Source organism: Leptonychotes weddellii, chromosome 7, assembly GCF_054177405.1.
Source record: "Leptonychotes weddellii isolate Sample4059 chromosome 7, ASM5417740v2, whole genome shotgun sequence".
Classification (NCBI taxonomy): Eukaryota; Metazoa; Chordata; class Mammalia; order Carnivora; family Phocidae; genus Leptonychotes; species Leptonychotes weddellii.
The window spans coordinates 70310415-70335928 of record NC_138375.1 but is presented as its reverse complement, the minus strand read 5'-3'; the positions used below and the strand labels follow the sequence as shown (position 1 = coordinate 70335928).

The 25514-nt window shown below is 36.8% G+C and overlaps 1 protein-coding gene and 1 long non-coding RNA gene across 3 annotated transcripts in view; one reads left to right on the top strand and one right to left on the bottom strand.

Annotated features, from left to right (window-relative positions):
* The window catches only part of LOC145722641 (uncharacterized), a 152945-nt gene extending 150306 nt beyond the window's left edge, over nucleotides 1-2639 (bottom strand). The window contains exon 1 of the long non-coding RNA XR_014147036.1: nucleotides 2354-2639. This is a non-coding gene — a long non-coding RNA (uncharacterized LOC145722641). The remainder of the gene's footprint in view (nucleotides 1-2353) is intronic.
* Nucleotides 2640-2641: 2 nt separating this feature from the next.
* The window catches only part of FAM174A (family with sequence similarity 174 member A), a 39477-nt gene continuing 16604 nt past the window's right edge, over nucleotides 2642-25514 (top strand). Inside the window, exon 1 of one of the 2 annotated variants that reach the window (XM_006727794.3) lies at nucleotides 2642-3281. In XM_006727794.3, coding sequence (XP_006727857.2) covers nucleotides 2842-3281 — 440 coding nt within the window. In that variant the 5' untranslated portion in view covers nucleotides 2642-2841. The remainder of the gene's footprint in view (nucleotides 3282-25514) is intronic. The other variant, XM_031033515.2, reaches the window with a different exon arrangement.

Here is a 25514-nt window from a genome sequence, read left to right as displayed (position 1 = left end):
ATAGACATTGGGGAGGGTATGTGCTATGGTGAGTGCTGTGAATTGTGTATACTGTTGAATCACAGACCTGTACCTCCAAAACAAATAATACATTATATGTTAAAAAAAAAGAAGATAGTAGGAAGGGAAAAATGAAGGTGGGGAAATCGGAGGGGGAGATGAACCATGAGAGACTATGGACTCAGAAACAAACTGAGGGTTCTAGAGGGGAGGGGGGTGTGGGAATGGGTTAACCTGGTGATGGGTATTAAAGAGGGCATGTATTGAATGGAGCACTGGGTGTTATATGCAAACAATGAATCATGGAACACTACATCAAAAACTAATGATGTAATGCATGGTTATTAACATAACATAATAAAATAAAATTTAAAAAAGAAAAAAAAAAAAAAGAAAGTTTACCCTCACAGTAATACATAAAGTTTAATTGAAAGTAGAAAGGGCTGGGACCCAAGCAGGCTACAGGACAACCCTAGTAAGATAAAAAATGATTCCTTGTCAGAAGCACAGGAGAAAATCGTTAATTAATGAAAAAGATGTTAGGAAAGTGGATAATTTGACAACATCTGGAGGCAGGTGGCAAGGGAAAGGAAATAAATCTTTAAACTTTAGTGCAAATGAAAATCACTCTGAGACCTTAGTAAAAATGTGTAGATAGTCCTTGTCCCCATTCCCAAGAATTCTAGCTCAGAATTTCTGGAATAGTGACCTAGAACCTACAGTTTAAACATATTCCATTTCTGATTCTGATTCAGGTGGCTGAGAGTCACATTTGGAGAAAAATTAGAACATAATATACTCTAATCATTTGGAAGCATTAGTTTGACTTTGCTACTTCAATTATTTAGCACTTTGTATGTCCCAGTTACTGGCAAGGATTGATGCAGATGGTAAACCGATGGTGAAGGATGACTCCAAGATTTCACGCTTAAGCATATGAGAGAAGAATAATGCCATCAATGAAGATGAAGTACACACTGGTAAAATGACATATTTTAAGGAAAGAAAGATGATGCATTTGTTTTGTTTTGTTTTTTCATTTGTTGTATATTGGACTTTTTGAAAGGTGGAAGGGAGCATTAAATACCAACCCTCTTCCATATATGGCTCTGAAGAAAGTTGTGAATAAGGGAGATAGAAAATCCAAACAGCCATTTTATTACTGATGAAGGCCAGGTTGGGAGCTAAAATTACGGTGTGTCACTAATGCTCTTCGCACTGCAACCCAGCATTAAGATGCTTAGTCCCTGCAATCTTACCAGGCAGGAGCAATTGCATTACTCTGTTACTTCAAGCTAAAGCATAAAGTAGCTAAAAGATATCATCCCATCCATGCTAACTAAAATAGCCCTTTACCAAAGTTTTACTATAGACCTTGTACTTGTCATTTATAACACACACTTCAGAGTTCAGAATGAGTACAATTACTTTTTGTGCTGTCTCTATTTGAACTTAAGTGCTATAAGAGCAAGGATCACATCTTATTTGTCTATTGTCAGATACTCATATTTTCGCACACTGCTAAGCAAGGAGTAGAAATTCTAATCAACTTGTTGAATGAATAGGTTTTTTTTTAAAAAAAGAACAAATGATGGGCGCCTGGGTGGCTCAGCTGGTTAAGTGTCTGTCTTAGGCTCAGGTCATGATTCCAGGGTCCTGGGATCAAGCCCCCCATGGGGTTCTCTCCTAAGGGGGGAAACTGCTTCTCCCTCTGCCCCTCCCCCTGCTCATGCTCTCGCACTCTCTCTCTCTTTAATAAATAAATAAAATCTTTGGGGGGAAAAAAAAAGAACAAATGTTAACTTCAGGTTCTGGTCAGGCGTTGTTTGTTTGTTAATTACCCGCTCAACCCAAAATTCCACGTTACTGATGTCAAAATTAAATAGATAAGGAAGGTTTTATTCAAAATTATGGCAATAGAGAGGCCACAACCCTATTCCAGCTTACGTCCTTGGAAACTGCTGGAGATTTTAAAAGCTGCGGTAGGGTGCATCATAAACCACCTGTGTTTACTAATTGGCCTTCCCCAAAGGAAATGCTTCCTTTTTACCCTAATTTCGTGACGGAAGGTAGTTTTACAATTTGGCAAAAGGTGCGAGCCTGAGTCAGGCTCTCCTACCCTTCCACAGAGACTGGGAGAGAGAAGGGTGGCTGTCTTCTTTGATTACATTTCAAAAAGATGTTCTTTTAAAAAGACAGCCCTTGGCTGTAAAACTGGCACGAAATTTTTAAAAAGTATTTCTATCTCAGAAGGACAGAGAATGAATTTACAATCACAAGTGTCTAAAGTAAATGCTCTAAGGAAAGGGAGGTAGTTTTAAGAGGCAGTCAGAAAGAGGTCCGTAATTTATACCTGAGCTGAGGGAAAGTCAAGCCCGTCTTGACCAATGATTAGCTGTGTTTCTGCAGTTTTGCACCAAGGAACTCAATTATGAGCTTCCAATCTCTCATGGTTCCCTAAGCATAGTTGCTGTTACTTTACACAACCTTCTTTTGCTTACTTTCTTACTTCCTACTTCTGACCAAAGCGCAGAGCTTGTCCGTGCTTTCTGGCAGGGCGCGTGCGCAGAAGACCGTGCGCGCCTGACGTCATTGAACGCGCCTGCCCCTACTTGTTAGCAACCTAAAGCGTCCGTAGTATCACCGGCTGCTGAGATGTACGAACTTCCGGTTGTCCTGGCAGCTGTCGCTGCCGCTGCTGCTGCTCCTGCCACCTGCTAGGGCCGGGCCTCAGTTCCGGATTTGGTCACTTCTTCGTTCTCCACTGCGCCCATGGTTCCTCCTGGAGCCAGGGCGGCGGGCCCGGCGGCTCCCGCGTGGTGAGAGGGCGGTCCGGGGACGATGAAGGTCCCGCACTGCAGTTGCTGTCTCAGCCACCTCTTGGCCTCCGCCCTCCTGCTGCTGCTATTGCTGCCAGGTTTGGGAGGGCCTTTGACTTTGCTGCTGCAGGCGGCCGAGGCCGCACCGGACCCTGGGCCTCCGGGCCGCGGGCCGCGGACCCGGCCGCCCCTGCCTCCCGGCCCCACTGTCGCCCAGTTCCTGGGCGGCGCTCCGGCAGAAGCCGCAGGGCCGCGGGGCGCTGAGGGCGGCAATGGCAGTAGCCCCCGGGCGGGGCTTTCAGCGGAAGACTCCGGAGGGAAGGCGGGGGAAGAAGACTCAGTGGGTGGGAGCCTTGCTGTGAGCCCCAACCCCGGCGACAAGCCTATGACCCAGCGGGCTCTGACCGTGTTGATGGTGGTGAGCGGCGCGGTGCTGGTGTACTTCGTCGTCAGGACAGTCAGGTGAGGCGAAGCCTCCATGAGCTTCCCCTGTAGGCCTGGGATGGGCTGCCTGGTGATCTAGCAAGGCAGATTTCTGAGACCTGGCATTGCACCTGCTTGTCCCCATTATCAGAGATGCCTGCCTGAGTGCGATTGTGATGTTTGTCTTTAAAAGCCTGTGGTACATTGGAAGAAGTTAAACCACCAAGTAGTTACTCTCTTTCATTTATAAATTATAAGTTAATACCTCACCTCCAAATCTCTTTACCTTGCGCAAAGGGCACACTTTCCTTGAAGACGAAGCAATCTTGTATTGACCACACTATCTTCTAATACTTCTCTTTCTACTCTATATATTGTTGTGTACTTTGTCATTTTGCCTATCAGAATGCAAGCCTCCTAAGGACAGGATTCCTATTAGTAGCATCTGTGAGACCTAGAGTTCTTTGTAAAATACTCTCCCTTATTAGGAGATTAGTATTATTTGGATTAATAGTAGTGCAGAAAGACCTTATGGATATTTTATAAAATTTAAAATTTATAAAACTAAAAATTTTTAAAAATTTATACAATTTAGAAGAAAAGTTATTCCTTATGAGCAGTTTCTCATATTGGTCTTTAATCTGCCACATAAATAATTAGATTATAATATATGAAGTTTCCCACATTCCACTGTTTTTGACCTGGAAAAGTAACAGTTTTGTATGGTTCAATCTATGCCATGTACCCCATTAATCGGAAAGATTTAGCACTCATTTTGCATGGCACAAAGTATTTCAATGCAAAATGTTAACAATTGCATGATAAGATGGAAAACCTATGCAGCAAAAGAAAAAATGTCAAGTATATTCAATTTTAATATTGGAGCAAATATTTAATACCTAATGAAACTAAACATATCTGACTTCAAATTTACAAAATTTTGAATTCGTAAATGGGTAAATTTGATATTTCACTTACCAAAAAAGCCTTTCTAAAATGAATTCATCTATAAATAATAGTTCTATGTCATTCAAAAGTTTAAATTTACCAAATAAGTCATTTGAGCCTATTCTTACTATAGAATGCTAGATTATGGAATTCTTTAAATTTCAAATTTGGAACATATATGGTGACTTAAATGACACCTTTCACCTTAACTGTGAGGAAAATGACTCAGAGGAATAAAGTGATTTATCTTGTGTCCCATGGGGTCTAATGTCTATGATTATAAATTCCACTGTTTGTTTGAATATTTTTCCCTCTTTTTCCCCCTTAACAAGAGGTCTAGGTCTGACATATGCTCAACCTTTGGATTAAGTAGACCAGGTCATTATGTTGTTTAAGTACCAGGTTATGAATACAAGTAGATGATTAATCAATCACTTATTATTCTACTTAATGCCATATAAAGTAGAAAAGGAATTATATAATCAAATTAATGACATTTATTATTGTTATCTGTCACCTTCATTTGATACATTTTTTTTTTATTACTGAAGTGAAATCGTTTTATGGCATCAGTTATGATATTTAAATATTCCATGTAATAAGATTGACTTGGAAGAAATCTATAATAAGATTATAAGGTTGAAAATCTATAATAAGATTATTAAGTGGGTTAGATGGTGACTATCTTTCTGAAGAGCTGACATATAGAGCCAAGACGTCACTATTTGAAGGATTCAGCCAAGAAAAGAGCTGAGGGAGCATTGTGTAAGTAGTTTTTACCTCTTGTGGAGTTTTGGTGTAGTATTAAAAAAAAATTAACACTAGTATTTGAGAAGACTATTAAAATGCTCCTCCCTCTTCCAGGTTCATATGTATGGGAACCTGGATTATCTTTATATATATTGCAAATGATTGAATGCAGGAGAAAATATGAACACCTGGCTGTTTTCCTTTTTCTATCTAGTTCTATTTGTTTAAGCTAGACATTAAAGGGATTTGAAAAAGTCTCTATCAGTGCCATTTTTCACCTTTTTTCATTTTCTTTTTGACAAATGTATTTTTCTTTTTTTAAATTTTATTTTATTATGTTATGTTAGTCGCCATACAGTATAGTTTTTCATAAAAAAAGTTATGTTAACATGTAATGGACTTATTTTAAATGATAAATATTATAATGTGTCTTAGGTTTCATATATTAAATATTGATATGTATAATCCACAGAAAACATAAGTTCTTTGGAGTACTGAATAATTTTTAAGAATGTAAAGGAATCCCAAGACCAAAACATTTGAGAACCACTAGTGTAAACAGCATTATCTAATCTAGATACTGTTGGTTCACAAAGCCGGCAAATCCAGATCTACATTCTGTTAAAGGAGAAGTGAGAACATGTTCATGAGGTGTTAAAGATATAGCCACCATATGAGACTTTCTTCTTGATATAAAGATTAGAAGAAAATTGAAGCAGAAATTATTTTTCTCACTGTTATTTAATACTATCTGTATAGTTCCTATAAAGATCCAGAGTATCCTGAGTATTATGTTTCTTATGCTTGTAAATTATGGGTCTGATGATAACTTTTTTGGGATGATCCTTGTCTTTTCATTTTTCTTCTACGTAATTTATAATCTTATATATAAATGTTTATTGCCATTGATTTTCTATCTTCAGTTCTGTAAATCTTGGAAGGGTACAGTCTTCAGTATGATTCCATTGGATGGTTCACTAACATATTTTATGTTAGCCAAATTCTGAACTATAGCTAAGAAAAACTGCACCTAATCAGTTAACCAGCATCTAATATATTCATTTATTCATTTTTTAACCATCATCTGATATATGAACATTCAGTTCAAGTTCTAAATTTAGTTGGCTACCTGATGCCCCAGGCTTGATTGATGCTAACAGTGTTTGGGCAGTGTTCAGAACTCATATATTTGCTTAAAGATTATGGGATAAAAACTGTTTATTTTGGTGAATGCCCATTTTGGCTCCCCACTTTGAAAGCACGTGTAACAGCACACCAACATTATAGTTTATTTGTGCCGGGGGGAAAGAATGGGCAAAAATAATTTCCTTAACTCTTAGGTGGTAACACTGAGAATATTTTATTTGTAAAATACTTGAACTCCATGAAACTTATAAGTTGTTTTGTTTTAATCTAATTTAGTTATAATGAATATGTGACTGGAAATAATAATAATTCACTTTGAGGCTGAAAATATTCCAAAAAACACCTAGATTGTCTCCATAGAAATTGAAAAATATATACAAGGAAAAGAGTAGGCTTCCTAAGATTAAAATATATAGTCTCTATGAGAAGAGGCTCCTTGTCTGTCTTATTCTGTACTATATCCTAAGTGCTGAACATTATGTACAACATATGATAGGCACTGAATAAGTAGTTGTCTAATAAATGAGCATTCTTTTTTTTTATATATATATTGTTATAAGTAGGTGGTAAAGATTTGGGAATTTAATGGTAATTGCTTCTTATTGATAGAACAAGGAGGAATGAGGATCTCAATTAATAATACTTAGATTTCCTTTCTCTCTGTGGGGCATTCTTCTCACAATAAAATGAATAAAGCAAGAAAAAAAATTGCAGGGTCATTATTTTTTTAGCAAGCAATTTTGGTATAACTTTGTGAAGAATAGCCCTTGCCTTCAAAACAAGGAATTATTTCTTTTTTCATGCCATGGCACTGATGCTTTTTCATTTTGTATTCAATATGGTGTATTAGGAGACCAAGGCTTAGATTCCAGTCCTGACACTTTTCCTCTCTGATCTTTAGCAAGTCACTTAACCTTTCTAGTTTAATATCTCCTGATGTAAAATGGGGAAAGAAAGCTATTTTGTGTAGTGGAGATGAGCATGAAATTTAGTATAATAGCCTTCATTCAGGCAGTCAGTATTTATTTAGTTGCTCAGAACTGGGTACTGGGGATCTAATGTGAGCAAAATAGATGTTTCTGCCTCCATGGCACTTACAAACTAGAGGAGCAGAGAGACACTAATCAAACAATCATATAGATAATAAAGAATGTACAGGATGCTCTGGAAAAATAATAAAAGCCAGGTCCTATTAAAACTTAGTTTCTAGCAAATACACAATATTAATTTAATGGTTCCTATACCTATAAGTTAAGACACTAAATTGGTTTTCTTTAAAAGAACCTTACTTTGTAACTGAAACATTATTTTTGAAATTTTACTTATCATCAGATATCTAACATTTGTTATTTATGTACCAGATGCAATGCCACATACTTCATGGGCATTTTCCATTTTAATACCTTCCAAAAACCTTGAAAATAAATAACACTATTCTTGTACAGGAAAAGAAATTGAGGTTACATAATTTGTCCAAGGGCACATAAATAGGCCATGCAGAACTGCATTGAAACCCAGCCCTGTCTGAACTTTTTCAACATGCCTAGTTACCATACTGCTTCATGTTATTAAAGTCACGAATTTAAAGTGATACTGCATATAAGGATGACTAGCTTATTTTAGGACAAAAATCAGGTGAATATTATATGTACAGTACCTTTCTGTTTAAAACATAATGGTTTTTGTGAATATTAAAAATCTCAAATTTTATTTTTAAAAAGTGAGTTAACCTTAACATTTATTTATTTATTTATTTATTTTTTTTTTAAAGATTTTATTTATTTATTTGAGACAGAGAGAATGAGAGGGAGGAAGGTCAGAGGGAGAAGCAGACCCCCCGCCGAGCAGGGAGCCCGATGCGGGACCCGATCCCGTGACTCCAGGATCATGACCTGAGCCGAAGGCAGTCGCCCAACCAACTGAGCCACCCAGGCGCCCCAACCTTAACATTTATTGATAGTGTATCTGTGCCAACCTGAAATAATTTAGCATTCTACCTCAACCCCCTACTTCCCTTTCCTCCTCCAAAGGTTTTCTTCATTTCCTAGACACAGTCAGGGAGTAGTGATATTTTACAGCAACTTCTATTAATCTGATCATACATAGTTCTTTTTTTTTTTTTGGATCATACATATTTCTACCTCAGTTCCTCCTGGACCAGTTCATTATTGAATTATGAATGTGGGATTGGTAATGATATCTCTCCCATCTGGTTACTTAACAAGAATCTCAGTTACAGAATTTATTTTTTTATACTCCCAGAGGACATATGGTTTCAGCACTACTTATAAAATCATAAGATGTCAATAGAAAATCACTCACTTAAGGCAAAAATAGGGAATACTTTGACTATGTAACATTTATGTATTTACTCACTGCCATTTATTCAGTAAATATGCTTGAGCAATTACAATTTGCTAGTGGTAGGCCCTGTGGTGAGAATCAGCAGTGCTCAAGATGAGAAAAGTCCCTGCCTTCTTGGAACTTAGAGTCTGTGTGTTGATACATCATTGGAAAGTGGATTTTTCTCATCAAGTATAAATTGTCCTGGTTTGCCATTTGTTCAGCTAGGTAGGATATATTGAATGTTTTATATAGAGACTCAGAGCTTGGAAATATATTTAACAAGTATACGTTCTTAAAGAATTGATATTCTTTGCACAGATGAAACTTACCTTCCCCAAAGTTTAGTCATACTCTTAAAATATTATAAATTCTAATTTGGCTTTGTGGTCAAATGCCAAAATGTCAAGGTGATTATGTATCAATGGTACATCATTGATACATTGTGAATGATCATTGTGAAACAAAGTTGCTGGGAGACTCATAGAAACTCTATGAGAACAGAGGCTATTTACTTATTTTATACCCAGGACTAAGTGCAGTGTTTGTACCCAGATATCTGGTAAATGAAGTAGGTTTACCATACAGGGAAAATAAATGTTTAGGTAGGGAAAATAGTTATTAGGTTTTTCAAAAAGAAATAACATCCCTGTCCATCTCATGTATACTTTTCCTTTCCTGCTTCCTTCTAATATTAAAGGATTAGGTTACTGCTTGTATCACTTGCTATTTCGGTTAAATACATGAAAACAGTCCTGCTAACTTAAACTAAAGGGTATTTTTTTAATCTCAAGTCAAAGAGTAACTGAAGAATTAGGTTTTCATAATAGGTAGGAACTAAAGCAGTTTAGGAGGTAAGAAACCAAAACAGAAGTTTATTTCAACTATATAGATATGCAGTGGTTTTCAGTCTCTTTGTCCCTCAGTTCAGGAATTGAATTCCATGGAAGGAGAAATAAATTTGGCCTACTTCTTGGCAGAGATGGTTGCAATCTTAATTATTACCTCACCAGACTGTGTTAATTGTGATAGAGATACTACCAATAAAGGAATATGAGTGCAAACAGGAAAAGAATACAGTTACCAAAAACAAGAGATGTTTACCTCCCTGATCCGTCTTTGCTCTGGGTTTCAAGGAGGAATAAAAATTATTCATACCCATCTTGCTAGATATTTTTTTAATCCAGCAGTTTAAAGTACAAGTTCCTATGACTGGCTAAAAAAGCGTACTGCAATTTGACCATCTGTCCGTAGTCACTAATCACCCTCAAACTATCAAGTGTTCTTTGTTCTACCAGAGGAGTCATTATTCTGAACAGTTTGGCTGCATTTGTTACTTATCACTTAATTCTTGAGTTATTTTTGCTTCCTTGACCTCTGTTTCATTATGCTGTCCTGATCCCATTTCAGTGTAGCCTGATGAGAAGTCAGATTCCCTGAGTTCTAATCGTAGCTTTACATGAGAGTATACTTGCTGTATATCCTTGGGTGAGTTAAATGGCAGATCTAAGATTCAGCCCAGGTTTTGTAAAATAGAGAAAATGATAGGATTTACGAGAAAGGATTGTTTCAAGAATCTATACAAAGTACTTAACACAGTTCCTGGCACATAGTAACTACTCAATGAATTTTAGTGGTGATAATGACTATTATTTTTCTTCTTTCATTACTATTTTCTGATCTCTTCCACTGGTCTTGTCTCTTCTGTAATAATCTTGGCTTCAGGGAGTGTTTTTAAAAGCTATCTCTCCGGGGGGCGCCTGGGTGGCTCAGTTGGTTAAGCGACTGCCTTCGGCTCAGGTCATGATCCTGGAGTCCCGGGATCGAGTCCCACATCGGGCTCCCTGCTCGGCAGGGAGTCTGCTTCTCCCTCTGACCCTCATGATCTCTTTATCTCATTCTCTCTCTCAAATAAATAAATAAAATCTTTAAAAAAAAAAAAAAAAAGCTATCTCTCCGGGCGCTGGGTGGCTCAGTTGGTTAAGCGACTGCCTTCGGCTCGGGTCATGATCCTGGAGTCTGGGGATCGAGTCCCACATCGGGCTCCCTGCTCAGCGGGGAGTCTGCTTCTCCCTCTGACCCTCCTCCCTCTCATGCTCTCTGTCTCTCATTGTCTGTCTCACAAATAAATAAAATCTTAAAAAAAAAAAAAAAGCTATCTCTCCACTCTGTTTTTCTACATGTGATAATAGGATTTTCTCTACTTAAGCAGTGTTCATCAGGTGTGGAGTTTCGGGAGATAAATGGTTAATTTGTTGGGGGTATTGGGCCCAGGGTAACCCTTCCTAACCTTTTTCATGTCATGCCACACTTAGAAATTGATATCCATGTGGAGTGAATGCTTGAGACTATTTACCCTGATCTCTGTCCACCTTGGGCCCTGTTAGCAACCCAAGGGCAGAGGGGATTTTTGTTTTGTCACATCAGTAAATCATTTGCATTTATGGCACAGTGGTTGGGGAATGTTTGTAAAATGGTGCCAAATGTGGACTATGCAAAGAAGTGGTTGGAGAAGTTATTGTGTTGGCTACCTTTAAATTCAGTCAAACCCCTGCTCAGCGGGGAGTCTGCTTCTCCCTCTCCCGCTCCCCCCCTTGTGCTCTCATTCTCTATCTCATTCTCTCTCTCAAATAAATAAATAAAATCTTTAAAAAAAAAAAAAGGGGCGCCTGGGTGGCTCAGTTGGTTAAATTCAGTCAAACCATTTCATGATAAGTTTGAGTGACTATTATGTCTCTTAATAAACTGTTCTGGGTATTGGATAAGTTTGAGTGACTTAAGAGTCTGGGTATGGGAACTTAAAGGATAAATAAGATGTCTTATTTTTCCTCAAGGAGCTTAACATCTAGTGGAAGAATATCACTGCTTTTTGTGATAAGAAATTGAACTTTGAGGAATATAGTGGCAAGAGATTAAGCTAGTTGAGGTAGGCTGCTTGGGAGTCCCACAGACAAGGCTATTTGGACAGTCAGTTAATACAACAAAAACTTTAATTTGTATAGAAGGCTGGAATCTTTATTCCTAATCAACATGAATGATCTCTAAGAACTTTCCCTGTAGCTGAATCTAATTTTCAGTCAGCCTTTTCTCTTTGGATATGTTTTGGTCACTCTTAACAATTTTGGCTATGCTGTCAGGGAGAAGTATTGAATGGGGGAGGGTGATATTCATTTAAGAATATAATATTGAAGTATATTCAGGTATTAATAGTAGGAAAAGAGCCAATAGAAAAAGAAATATTGAAATGAAAGGTAAGGAAGGTCCTTGAGAAGACATGGAAAGAAAGAATCTAAATAAAGCCCATGTAGTGGGAATAGCGTGGGTGAGAGGGAAGAGGTATTCTCCACTGAAATGCTCTTATTTCTACACCTTTCATTTGCTCCTCTGGGTTGTTGCAGTCTGGTTTCTACTTCTACCATTCTAAGTCTTTTTTTTAAAAATTTTATTTATTTATTTATTTTTATTTGAGAGAGAAAGAGAGTGAGAGAGAGAGAGAGAGCATGAGTGGTGGGGGTATGGGCAGAGGGAGAAAGAGAAACAATGCTGGGCTTAATCCCAGGACCCCGGGATCATGACCTGAGCCGAAGGTAGATGCTTAACTGACTGAGCCACCCAGGCTCCCCTCTACTTCTACCATTCTAAAAGTGCCCTTGCAGGAGATAATTAATAACCTTATCACATCAGTTTCATGGACACTTTCTTATCTTTCCTATATCAATCAATATTTTGTCTCTTCTTTCAGCTTCTGATTTTCTTAACTTTCAGTATTTATTCTCCATGTTATCCATGAACTTCTTTCTTCATGGACTCTTCTTCCTACTATTAGAGTTCTTTTATACCTCTGACTTACTGGAGAAAAGAGTCTGCATCTTATTCATCTTTGGTTCCTAAAACCCCTGCCCCGCTTTTAGAAGACAAAACATTTATTAAATGTTTGTGGAGGAGAATGACTTTCACCTCTTCTATATTTGGGTATTCTCTGGGTCCTTTCCTTAACTCTGCAGTTTGACTGCCCATGTGTTCTGAGTGATTCATCCAAAATTCACTTCTTTAATTACCACCTTTAAACTATTGATTGCCTTCTGAGTTTTCATCATGTATGGCCAGCCAACTTTTACTGGGTATATGATTCAAACTCATAAAGTTCAAACTTGAAACCATCATTTTTGTCCCCAAACTTTCCCTGCACTCTTCTGTAAAGGTAAATGGTATCACCATATACACAGTGTCTTGAACTGGAAACCTGAGCCACCCCAAGTCTCCCTTTTGTTTACCCTCTGCATCCACTCATACAGTTTCATTTTCTAAATAGCTCTTGACTACATTACCACTTGGCCGGCTCCATTGATATAACATTCCTTTAGGCTCACATCATTTGGCTACTGTGTTAGCATTCTAAATTGTTTCTTCACTTCTAAGTGTTTCTCTCTTTCAACTTACCTTCCTGACTAAACAGCTAGTCTTCCTTCTGAAATGTAAATCTGATCATTCTCTATGCTTACACATGTGGTTTATGGCTGTACAATATGGTAGCCAACTAGCTACATGTGACTTTTTAAAAACTCCAGTAAATTAAAATTAAATTCAGCTTGTTAGGTGCACTAGCCACATTTTAAGAGCTTGGTAATCACATGAGTCTACTGGCTGGCTGCCATATTGGACTGCACAGTATAGAATATTTCCATCATTGCAGAAGTTCTATTGGGCAGTGTTATTCTTTGGCATTTGATGGGATAAGGTTCATATTCTTTAGCTTTAACATTTAAGGTCCTCCTCGATCTAACTTTTTTTTCATCATTTACCATGTTTATTTTGTTCCAGTCTCAAGTGTGCCATATTTTTATGGCAGTGCGTTTTTCAAGCAGAGGGCTTGCATGCTTTTACCAAACTCCTAGTTGTCTTTGAAGATGAAAATAAAACATCAGCTGTATCAAAAATCCTCTGTGGTAATAGTTGGTTCACTTGTCTGCCCTCTGTACACTATTTATTCCTTAGACTTTTTTCTAAAATAGATATTCAAATTTTCCTAAATAAATAGCAGAAGGAAATAGGAAGAATGTATGGAAAAACTAAAGCAAAGCATGGAAATGAAGATTAGAAATGTGAGGTAGATGTGCAACGGGTATTAACATCAACTCTGTAATAATCCACTCATTTTAACTTCACATACTTTCTATATTTGAAGAGCTGTGGACTCATGATCTGTGGCTGTGCAGAAAAGTCAGCTGGGACTGTTTAAAATACATAAATTATTTGCATATTTTTACCCAAGATAATATGCATTACAGTTATCTAGGATAACTGCAGTCATCAGGATGAATTGTAAAAAGTGTCACTGGGAGATGCATTTGCTGGTAACTAAAAAGATTGGATTTGGGACAAATAGGAGAAACTGGATTGAGATGCATCTGGTTAGTTATTACAGAGTTTTCCTGACAATAAAATAATCAACAAATGTGAATTATGAAACTTTAGTACTAATATTCAGATGGTATATACCAATACACTTCACCAGTATACTTGGGCCATTTGTTAGAGCCAGTGTCTGATTAGTTGATTCTTATGTCTTGCAGTTGTTAAACAACTGAATACCTTGAAAGTGACCTCTGCGTCTCCTACTCTTGAAAGTTTGAGTTGTTTTGTCATGATCGCCATTGCCCATGTTGGTATATACCTTTTATGTTACAACATTTGCCTTTAATTTTATTTTTGGTAAAGAAACTCTGAAATCTATGTTTTTCAAATTTTGCTCTGTCTTTTCTCAAATATGAGAAATAAAATAAAAAGTTAAAATTGGGTTGGAAGGTACATATTGATAAGTTGCATTGCTCAGTATGATATAAAACAGCATGAAAAATACTTCAATCATAAATTTGGAATCTTAAAGTTATTTTCTTAAGAAATCATTTAGGTTTTTCCTAGTTATTTTTCAGAGATCTTTACTGTTATTTTCTTTAATACTATTTTTTTCCCTATAATAAGAAATAGGCAGAGACTTGGCAATTCTCAGAATAACATGAAGATACAATCTTCTTAGGCAATTTTGGTTGGCACATGATGTTATTCCTTCTGTGTAGCCAAACTGTGTTACATTTTTCTAAAGTAAAAATAGTAAAATCTACTGTGGCTTGTCTCCAGTTTATATTGTAATTTTATCTATTCACTGATTTTCTCAGTAATGTGACAAAAGATTGAAAAGATAAAAAATAAACTTTCTGTACTAGTTAATTTACATACAGATGTGTACATGTGTACTATCCACATAGGCTTCTATTCCTCCAGTTAATGTGATAGTTTTAGTTTTTTTTAACTTTCTTTTATAACCCAAGTCTGTAAATGTCAATTCATGTTAGCAACATACTACATTTTGAATATTTATAACTTTATGCTATCATTTATACACTTTTTCTTTTCATTAGGCATATTAGACACACACCTTCAATTTATATAGATTTATACAAACTTTTATAAAGTTTTTTTTAAAAACATTATGTTACCTTTTTCTCACCTCTGAGGTAGATGATTTTATAGTTACTGGAATGGATATGAGGTTCTGAATATTTTAATCAGGGCAATATAGGTTATGCTGAGGTAATAAACAATCTCAGTTTCAGAGGCTTAATGCAGTAAAAGTTTATTTCTTCTTTATGAAAATTCAGCTGCAGGCGTGGGTTGTCCTCCAGGATGATTGCCCCCGGTGTGGCAACTCAGCAGTTTGGCTGACTTTGATTTTAGGATTTTGCCATTTCAGCCTAAGCCATCTACAGTTGTCAGAGCTTGGTAAGAGAGACTAAAGAATGTACAGGGGCTTTTGACTGCTTCAGCCTAGAAAGGAGCCTAATTGTATGAAGAGCTGGGAAGTAAGAGAGAGAGAGTATGTGTATGTTCCAGATTAGGTGAGCACTAGTAACGTCTGCCTTATGAAGTGATACAGCACATCAAAGGCCATATAGCTGGAAAGTGTCCAAACTGCTGAAGAATCCAGTTTGAATTTGATTCAAATTTGGCATTCCTTCTATATTGTTCAGTGAGTTCTTAAAGTGATTAATTGATCATATTTTCACTTTTTCATTTGGATGAATTTGCATTTTACAGAATAAGAAAACAAATTCTTAATGATACTGAAAATAATAAGCAATTAAATAATGCTTTTGCAGTTACTTTAGTCTGTACTATTTCTTACAAATTGTACGCATTATAATGAATGTACATTGATATCCATTGGGAAACTATCCTAACTCTTGAAAAAGTAATGCAGCTATATAAAATTAACAAAATTTAACTTTAATTGCCTTCTCTTTTTTCATCTTGCTTTTGACTGGCTTACTCATTCACTGTGTCTATCTTTTTCTACTTAATAGCTTCTGGCTTCTAGTTTTTACTTAATAAAAATTAAGTAATTTAGTAATTTAGGACTACTGTGACCCATTATTCCCCTTACTATGTATGCCTTGCAGTCTCTCCATGAGTTTATTAATCTCCATCACAGCTTCAAATTGTCTCATGTTCTTGTTTGCACCTATGTGCATGTGTTTTCTTCTACATTGATTTCCTATGGTAGATATTCTGATTGGGTTATCTTTATCGACTAGGCCACATCATCAGTCACAATCCAGTCTAGAGATTGACAACCCTTAGAAAAAGTGCCCATCAGAGGGTCATATTAGTTGTGGTTGAGAGTAGGGGATTTTGCACAGTAGAATACACCATTAACTGCTGCTACCCACTCAAAAGAGCTTGTAGGCAAAGTAATTTTTCTTAGAGAGAGTAGGGCCGCCTGACAGGTCCCGTGATAGCAGGCCTTGTGCATTATTTTAATGTTAGAGTCCCATCTTTTTTAATGGTAGAAACCAGCTACACTTCCACTGAAAAACCTAGGACTCCGAGGAGTCCAGTTTAAAAACAGTTGTGTTGGGGCGCCTGGGTGGCTCAGTCGTTAAGCGCCTGCCTTCGGCTCAGGTCATGATCTCAGCGTTCTGGGATCGAGCCCCGCATCGGGCTCCCCGCTCGGCGGGAAGCCTGCCTCTCCCCCCTCCACTCCCCCTGCTTGTGTTCCTCTCTCACTGTGTCTCTCTCTGTCAAATAAATAAATAAAATCTTTAAAAAAATAAAAAAATAAAAACAGTTGTGTTCATGAATTTGGACAGCTGAATATCTGAGGAGAGAAAAAAATGAAAAGGTTATGATCTAGATGGAGATGAGACTGCTGGGTTACTGAAAAAAAACAAGTGTTGAATGAAACTGAAAAGTTTTAGTTGACTTTTTTGTGGCACTGTATTTTTTATTGAAAACTGCAAAGAAAAAAAAAAGGTGATTGTTCAGAATGGAGGGATTGTTAATAGAACCTGCCTAAAAAATTCTTAAAAAGAAGAAAGTTAGAAGCAAATACACATTTGAGTGATGGAAGATTGGCAACCTAACTCAGAGAAGCTAAGATGCTAAGTGTCCTGATCAGTTAAGAAGTTTTTACCTATATGTAATACAATATCCTATTAAAAGTGACTTTAACGTAAGGGCATATTTTGTTGTTATTTACTTATGAATATGGGCAGACTCAGAGTTGATTCAGTGATTTTGTAAGATTATCAAGAATTCTGTTTTTTTTCCATCCTTGTCCCTCCATAAGATGGCTACCTCAGCTTTAACAATTCTGTTCCCACACAGTAGTGTCTCAAAGAGGAAAGAGAGGGGGCCTGAAAAGAGGCCTTCTCTTCCTATGTTTTTTTTTTTTTTTAATCAGCGAGAAAACTCTTTCCCAGAAACCACACTGCTAGAGTCATCCCATTCTCTTATTTGTCTGAACTGCTTTATCTGCTCAGCCCTAGACAATGACTGGCAAAAGGAAAATAATATTTTCATGATTGGTTTACACCAATTATTACAATCATTATGTATCTCTTAGGGCTGTCCCCAATTGCTCTCTAAACAAAATCATGATACTGTTAAAGCAGAATAAGATTTCCTTTTGGATAAACAAAAAGCAAATTCTGCTGTGATCAAAACTAAGAGATGGCTTAACCAGAACATAAATGTACTTGTTAATGCAAGGTTATTACTTTTTATTATGAAAGGATGAACCAGAAAATGCAGTTCACTAAGATAATATATTCATTTTGGTGTAATGTAAGATCATTGTATTGGGGATCAGAAGACTGTTTTGGTAGCTGATTTTGTGACCTCGGTTAAAATTACTTTGATTCATTAGGAAGACAGTCTTGCTTAATGTTTAAGATCCCAGACTTAGGAGTCTAGTGCCTGTATTGAATCCTAGCTCTACCATGTACTATCTTAAGTTTAATTTTTTCTAAGCCCTGTCTTTCTATATATAAAATGAAGGTACTTACAGGATTGTTGTGAGGATTATATCAGGTAATGCTTGTAAGCCACTTGGCTCAGTGCCTGACATATGTGCACACTAGGTAACTATTAACATTATTAGTAATTTCGTATGTCTAGAGTTGCATTTGTAATATATTTTGGAGTTTTTACTGTATTTTTTTGACACCTCTTCACCTTATATATACTCTGTGTATATAGCATTTGACTTCTGAAAATAGCTGTTATTGGTGAGAGGGTAGGTCTGACAAGTTTAGAGATAGGGTAGGAGCTGGGGAGATTATAAGAGAAATCTGCTGGGGAGGGAGATGGTTGATCATAGAGTAAGAGGTGAGGTAGAATGAACTTTGGAAATGCTGATTTTTAAATAGGACTTTAAAGTTGGTTGGGAGGGGCTCCTCTGGGTAGCTCAGTCGGTTAAGCTTCTGACTTCGGGTCAGGTTATGATCCCAACGTCCTGGGATCGAGCCCCACATTGGGTTCCCTGCTCAGCTGGGAGCCTGCTCTTCCCTCTCCCTCTGCTTACCTCTCCCCCTACTTGTGCTCTCTCCCTCTCTCTCTAATAAATAAATAAATAAAATCTAAAAAATAAAAAAAAAAAAAAATAAAAGTTGGTTGGGATATAATTCCATGCTGAATTCTTAGAAATGTAGGTCGGAAGAATTATCAAGCCTCATATCCCAAGCTTTAGTGCCTGAAAAAGAACACTAGGAAATCCATGAAAAGACCAAGGTGAGAGGTGAACAAGGGAACTGTGTGCTTTGCACTTTCCTACAGGACACTTCCTAGCTAAGCTATATAATACTTATTTAGGAATTACTTCACCTATGGCTGTCTACCAGTATACCATCAAATAGGAGACAAGTACAATTTGGTACATAACTATCACAGGAACTGATGGTATGTACTGAATTGTAGGGAACTGGATGAGAAAAAAGGATCTATCAGAGTAAACAACATTGCAGTATCCTAAACATAGATGAACATGCATTTGATTTTTTTTTTTTTTTTAAACTTTTGAGTGTTAGCAGTGAACATTTTACTGGAGATGAACAGTGGCAGGGTACCTTGTTGTGGGAGTCTTCTGTTTAGTGCTGCACTTGGTCAACATCATATAATGACAGAGCTTGGTAGCTGATAGGCCAATAGAGAAGACCCAAGAATAATTATGAAAACAAGCCAAAGGAATTTTAAAAAAGCACAATAGTCAGAGAACTTCAACATGGGGTCAACAGCTCCTGCACTGTTTTACATCAAAGTGGAATGACCATAATAATCTTGAGACATCAAAAAGAGTAGAATTAACTCATTTATTCTGTATAGTAAGACAGGGATATCTTTAGCATTGGATATAGTTCCACGAATGCTGAGAATTTAAAAGAAGACCAAAAAATAAATAAATAAATAAATAAAGTCACTTTGGCTTTTGAATGGATAAACTTCAATTATTTAGAGTGTAAATGAAGTATAACTACATGTTAAAACGTGATAATTGTATATCCAAAAGATAAAAATGAAACTGCTCAGTACAGGATGCAAGCTGAGTATTGGTGGTTCTAATTTGGGGATTTGGGTAGTGTATGAGAATCACCTGGGCTTGACCTAAAACATACTAAATGAGTATCTAAGAAGTCCTGGAGTGAGTGCATGTTTAATATGTTTAATTATTCTAGTCCTTTTTTTTTTTTTTTCTGTCCTGAGCCAGAAGGATTTTATCCATATTATGATTTAAAAATTGTGATGAATTGTTGAACACTGCATCTGAAACTAGTGATGTACTATGTGTTGGCTAATTGAATTTAAATTTTAAAAAATTTAAAAAAGTAAAGATTGGCTAGCTCCTGTAGGTTTTGCTGTGGTATATTTTTGGAGATGATGTTCTTTTCAGGCTTCTCTTATCCCAGGAGTGATGATTAACATAAAAATTGTAGGTTTTGTTATACATAGAAAATGCAATATATATTGTCAATCCATATATTTTAGTTAGTTCATTTACAGATAGTAGGCATCTGCTTTATGCCATTCCCTGTGTACTGGGGGTATAGTGGTGAGCAAAAACACCTGCTCCCATGAAACTAGGTCTAGTAGGGAAGACAGTTTACACAAAAAGTATACAAGTATATCATTAATAAGTACTTTAAAGGAGATGTACAGGGGTGCTATGGAAGCCAATACTAGGTGTTTATTTGTAACCTAGCGTGGTAGATTAGGGAAAGCTTCTCTAAGGAAACTGGAGCTGAAAGAAGAATAGGCATTAACACAGCAATAGTGTGGTGTGTGGGGGAAAGTATGAGGCCAGTGACAGAGAACACATGGCCATTCTAAGGGAATACGTGTTAGAAGGTTTTGTGGCTGGAGTGCAGAAGGTAAAGCAGAATGTAGAGTAAACAGCAAGGTGAGGCTAACAAGGTAAGTATGCCATCCTATGTTGAATTTTATAAGCCATAGTATACAATTGTTACTGCTGAGCAATAGGAAACCACTGGAGATTTTAGAGGATGGTGGGGAGGTTAGTGGGTGACCAGAGCAGATAGAGGAACACGGTTATTAAGCTATATCAGTAGTCAAGGCGATTGATGATAGCAGTGGTGAACACTTTAAATGAATTTCAGTGATTCTCAGGAAGTAAAATCCATAGGACTTTGTGATTGTGATGACCATGGAGGTACATTGATTAGACTTCCCTTTAAAAGACCCTGCTGTAGGAAACATAGTTGACAGCCTCCAGCTGTCACAGATTTGGATCCATCATTGCATCCATGCCAGGGCCATAATTCTTAAGCCTTTTCCAGCCAGTGACTGAGTATGGCCAAACCTGGCCATCCTGATTAACAGAGGACCCTCTCCTCTAATGGGCAACCTTTCTTTGCGTGAAGACATCCCATTGGCCTGGTCAAAACTTTCTTAGGACTGCCTTGTAGTCTACTGCTCTTCTTACCCAACCATCCTTTCTTTCCACTCTCTTTCACAGGTCTTAAGCCTGCATTAACCTTTGTAGGATCTCCTCTTCTCCTTTTCCCTCCCTCAATCCTTTGGAGACCTTCCCCCTAATAAATCCCCTATGATCTATTAGTTTGCCAGGGTTTCCTGCCGTAACAGAGTACTATAAACTGGGTGACTTAAACAACAAAAATTTTTCACTTCACAGTTTTAGAGGCTAGACAACTGAAATCAAGATACTAGCAGACTTGGTTCCTTCTGAAGGCTATGAGGGAATGTTCTGGATTGAATGTTTATGTCCCCCCCCCCCATTCATATGTGAACGTATTTGAAGATAGGACTTGTAAGAAATGGTAAAAGTCAAATGAGGTCATAAGGGCAGTGCCCTCATCCAATAGGGCTGATTCCTCTTATAAGAAAAGGAAGAGATACCAGAACTCTTTCCCTGCACACACAAAGAAGAGGTCATATGAGCACACAGCGAAATGGCAGCTGCCTACAAGCCAAGAGAAGCCTCAAAATGAAACCTGGTACTTTGATCTTGGACTTTATAGCTTCCAAAATAGTGACAAATAAATTTCTGTTGTTTAAGCAATCAATTTTATGACATTTTGTTATGTCAGCCTGAGCAGACTACTACACGGAAAGTTCTGTTCCAGATTTCTCTCCTTGGCTTGAAGATGGTGATCTTCTTCTCCACTTGGTATTCTTTCTATATGTGTGTCTGTCTGAAAATTTTATTTTCTTTTCCTTTTTTTTTTTTCCGACATTATACTGGATTAGAACCCATTCTGATGACTTCATATTAACTTGATTGACTGTGTTAAGACTCTTTCAAATGGAGCTAGGAGTTAGGATTTCAGCATATGAATTTGGGGGAGACATAGTTCAACCCATGACATAATCTTATCTTTACCGGTGTCTGCTTCTTGAAGAACTTGAAATGACAACTGATGGATTGGGTTTTGGCAATGGGGGATGAAGATGAGAGAGATGTCAGATAAAAGTATTTTTATATATATGTATTCATTGAGTTGGATTTCTTGATAAATCATAGACAACTAAAATTGTGGCTCACTAATTTTTATTTGTATTATGTTGTAATGGTAAAGTAATTAGTTTCAGAGTCATTCTTGGTCACTATTTTACTTTTTTGCCAAAAATAGCCAAGACTAAAAAATGTTTTATCAATAGTTGTACATTTTGTTATTAAGAATTACTCTGCTTTATCATTATGTCTTCAGATAGGAGAGTGTATGTATATAAAATACCCAGTAAATAATATATCCCTCAGTTTAGTTTTGAATGTGCTATAGAAGAAATTCAGGAATTAAGGAAATTAAGGAATATTACTTACATCTTTCCATACTTAATAATACCCTACAGGCTTTCATTTAAAAGAAAACAAAAAGAGTAAAACCAGATGGGTACAGCAAGTTACATTGATCGGTTTTCTCTTTCACAGAGTAGTAGAATGAAATGGAGTTTTATTCTTTTTTTTTTTTTTTTTAAGATTTATTTATTTGACAGAGAGAGACATGGCGAGAGAGGGAACACAAGCAGGGGGAGTGGGAGAGGGAGAAGCAGGTTTCCCGCGGAACAGGGAGCCCCATGCGGGATTCGATCCCATGACCCTGGGATCACGACCCGAGCCGAAGGCAGACGCCTAACGACAGAGCCACTCAGGTGCCCCAAAATGGAGTCTTATTCTGTTGTGTTTATTTTATGTGGCCTCATACATTTTTACATAAAATTTTATCAAGCTTACTTTAGCAGTTCAGTTTTATTTTTGTACTGTAGCTTTTACATGCTATTTAAACAGAAATAATTCTTACCAACCTGAGTATAATGGAACATTGAGGAATCTGCAACTATATTAGACAGCTATTTGAATTTTTTTTTTTTTAAGATTTTATTTATTTATTTGACAGAGAGAGACATAGCCAGAGAGGAAACACAAGCAAGGGGACTGGTAGAGGAAGAAGCAGGCTTCCCGCAGAGCAGGGAGCCCGATGCGGAGCTCGATCCCAGGACCCTGGGATCATGACCTGAGCCGAAGGCAGACGCTTAATGACTGAGCCACCCAGGCGCCCCTAGGCAGCTATTTGAATGATAACTTGATTATCTAGAATGGATCTGATCAAGATCATTTACCTGTGCATGCCATGTGATGAGTCAGTATCATTCAATATCATCAATCATATAGCTATTTTCTTTTGTCCTTTTAATCTTCCATATTTTCCTCTACACATTTATAAAGTCGCTATTTTTTTTGTTAAGAGGCAACAAAATTTGTTTTTGTACTGCAATATGCATTTACTATGTCTAATAGAAAAGTGTCATATCTATAATTATATGTGTAATTGTCACCACACATAGACAAGATTGTGTGTCATGAACTTAATTAAAACATTCATTTGTGAGAAAAGAACTACAACTGTTAAAATTGTGTGAGTTTTAAAGCCCCCTTACACTTTTGTTTATTAAAAAATAAGGCACATTGCATATTAAAAAATAAAAGTAGCCTTTTTACTTAAAATTTCAGTAGACTTTTATTATGCATATTGTATTTTATTTTATTTATTTATTTTTAAAGATTTTATTTATTTATTTGAGACAGAGAGAATGAGAGAGACAGAGAGCACATGAGAGGGGGGAGGGTCAGAGGGAGAAGCAGGCTCCCTGCCGAGCAGGGAGCCCGATGCGGGACTCTATCCAGGAACTCCAGGATCATGACCTGAGCCGAAGGCAGTCGCTTAACCAACTGAGCCACCCAGGCGCCCGCATATTGTATTTTATGTTTAATATTTATTACTTTAAGTAGATGGTTCGTTGAATCAGCTCAGTAATTTTGAAGATTCACTGATGTTTTTGACCTTTCCTGAGAAAAATCACTGCATATGGATATATTTGATGTTTTTATACCCACGTTGCTGTCACGATCATGTAGCCATCAGTGCCTAGATCTTTGGACTTAGAGAATACTTTCTTTTTTTTTTTTAGAAATTGCATTTCAACTTTAAATTCTATTTAACAACACACAGTTATGAATTAGTAACATTTACTAAAATGCTAACTTCATTTAAATTGAACTGCATTCCCCCACTTATTTGGTGCCCAACAATGTACCTTCTATATATACGAAGTAGGTTCTTGTTTTTAAAGAGCTTGGATTCACGTTTGGAAGATAGCATTTAAAAAATGATTAAAGGAGAGTGCAAGCTAGAATAAATAACAAAGTGCTCACACTGATGCAAACACTTACACTATACAAAGATAGAGAAAATAGCATTGCTAGCCAGATTAGCCACTCACTGAAAGTTTGGGAATTCATTCAAGAGAGGATGAAGACCTTGGGAGTGGAGAAGAATGTCAGCTGAGATAAAATTGCGAAAGTCCTTAAGGTCTATGTTTGTATCCTTCTCTTTTTTAAGACTTGCCAGGGTACCTTGTGACTGGCAATGACTAGGTTATTGGCATATTGACTACTTGATATATATAGTATATGACCCGGAAGGATCTTGTTTTTTTCCAAAAATGATTCACATAACATTAATTTCTTCTTTGTTCACTGAAAATGCGAGAATGTTTGGAAAGCCATATATGGTGTAAAACCTTGAGTGAAAGCCTGGCAAAAGGGAAGAGGAGAAATTCTAACTCTGAATATCCTTAACTTAGACTGCCAAGTGGCTTCACTCACTCTTGTGTATTCACTTTTTTAAACCAAAGGAATGCTTGAAGATGTTATTCAGCTATGTGGTTCAAAAGGACTAATGGTGAACTATAATCCCCCTGGACTTTTTTATTCCTACTTCCAGGGTCAGTATTTTTATGTTCTTAGTTTTTCTGTGAATTACTTTCAGAAGTCTAAATCACAGGTTGGTACACTATGGCCCATCAGCCAGATCTGGTTCACTGACCTATTTTTTTAAGACCTATGAACCAAGATTTTTTTTTTTTTTTTTTTTTTTTACATTTTTGAAGGGTTGTAAAAAATCGAACTAAAAACAAAAAAGTAAGGTGAATATGTGGCAAGAGACCATATGTGATCTTTAGAGTCTGCAATATTTACTATTTGATCCTTTGCAGAAAAAGTTTAGATTTCTGATCTGCATAGGGTGTGAGTATGTGTGAATGTGCTCAAACATGCACACATATATGTACTTGTTAATGTAACAACCTAAACATTTAAGTTCTCCCTATATAAAGACTAGCTTATACTTCTTAGTGCCATTTTTTTTTAAGTCTTAACATTAGTATTAACTCTTATATTGGTTACATTTGTAGTTTTAAATACTATACTTTAACCTCTTGTTTCCTGTTCAGCGCCTTTGGGTAGGTATATAGATAGATCTATAGGCAGTGACTAGTGGAAGCTTACTTGGTTTTTACCTATGCTTAGTATAATTTTCTAAATTTTCACCACTGAGACCAGGTACTTTACACTCAGAAGCTAGCACAATGCCTGATGCTTACTAAAACTCAAATATCTCTTGAGCATGTGTTTATATGTATCTGTGTATTATATGTATATATGTGTAGGGCAGTTTATCTCCCAGGGGTTCCCCACAGTCACATATGTAGAAACTTTAGCTCTTTACAGTTGGCCCTGTAGTCGTGGTATTTATTATCACACTTGTTACATCGAATAAAGTGACACAGAAACATTTAAGTAAACTTTTATGTTGTTACTTACTGAAATATCTTCTATTTTGTTCTTAATCTCCCATAGCCATTTGTGTAAAATACATTTTCTTGTATGTGGATTTGAGGTTATTTCATTGGAGGTAACTTAGGCATTAACTGTAG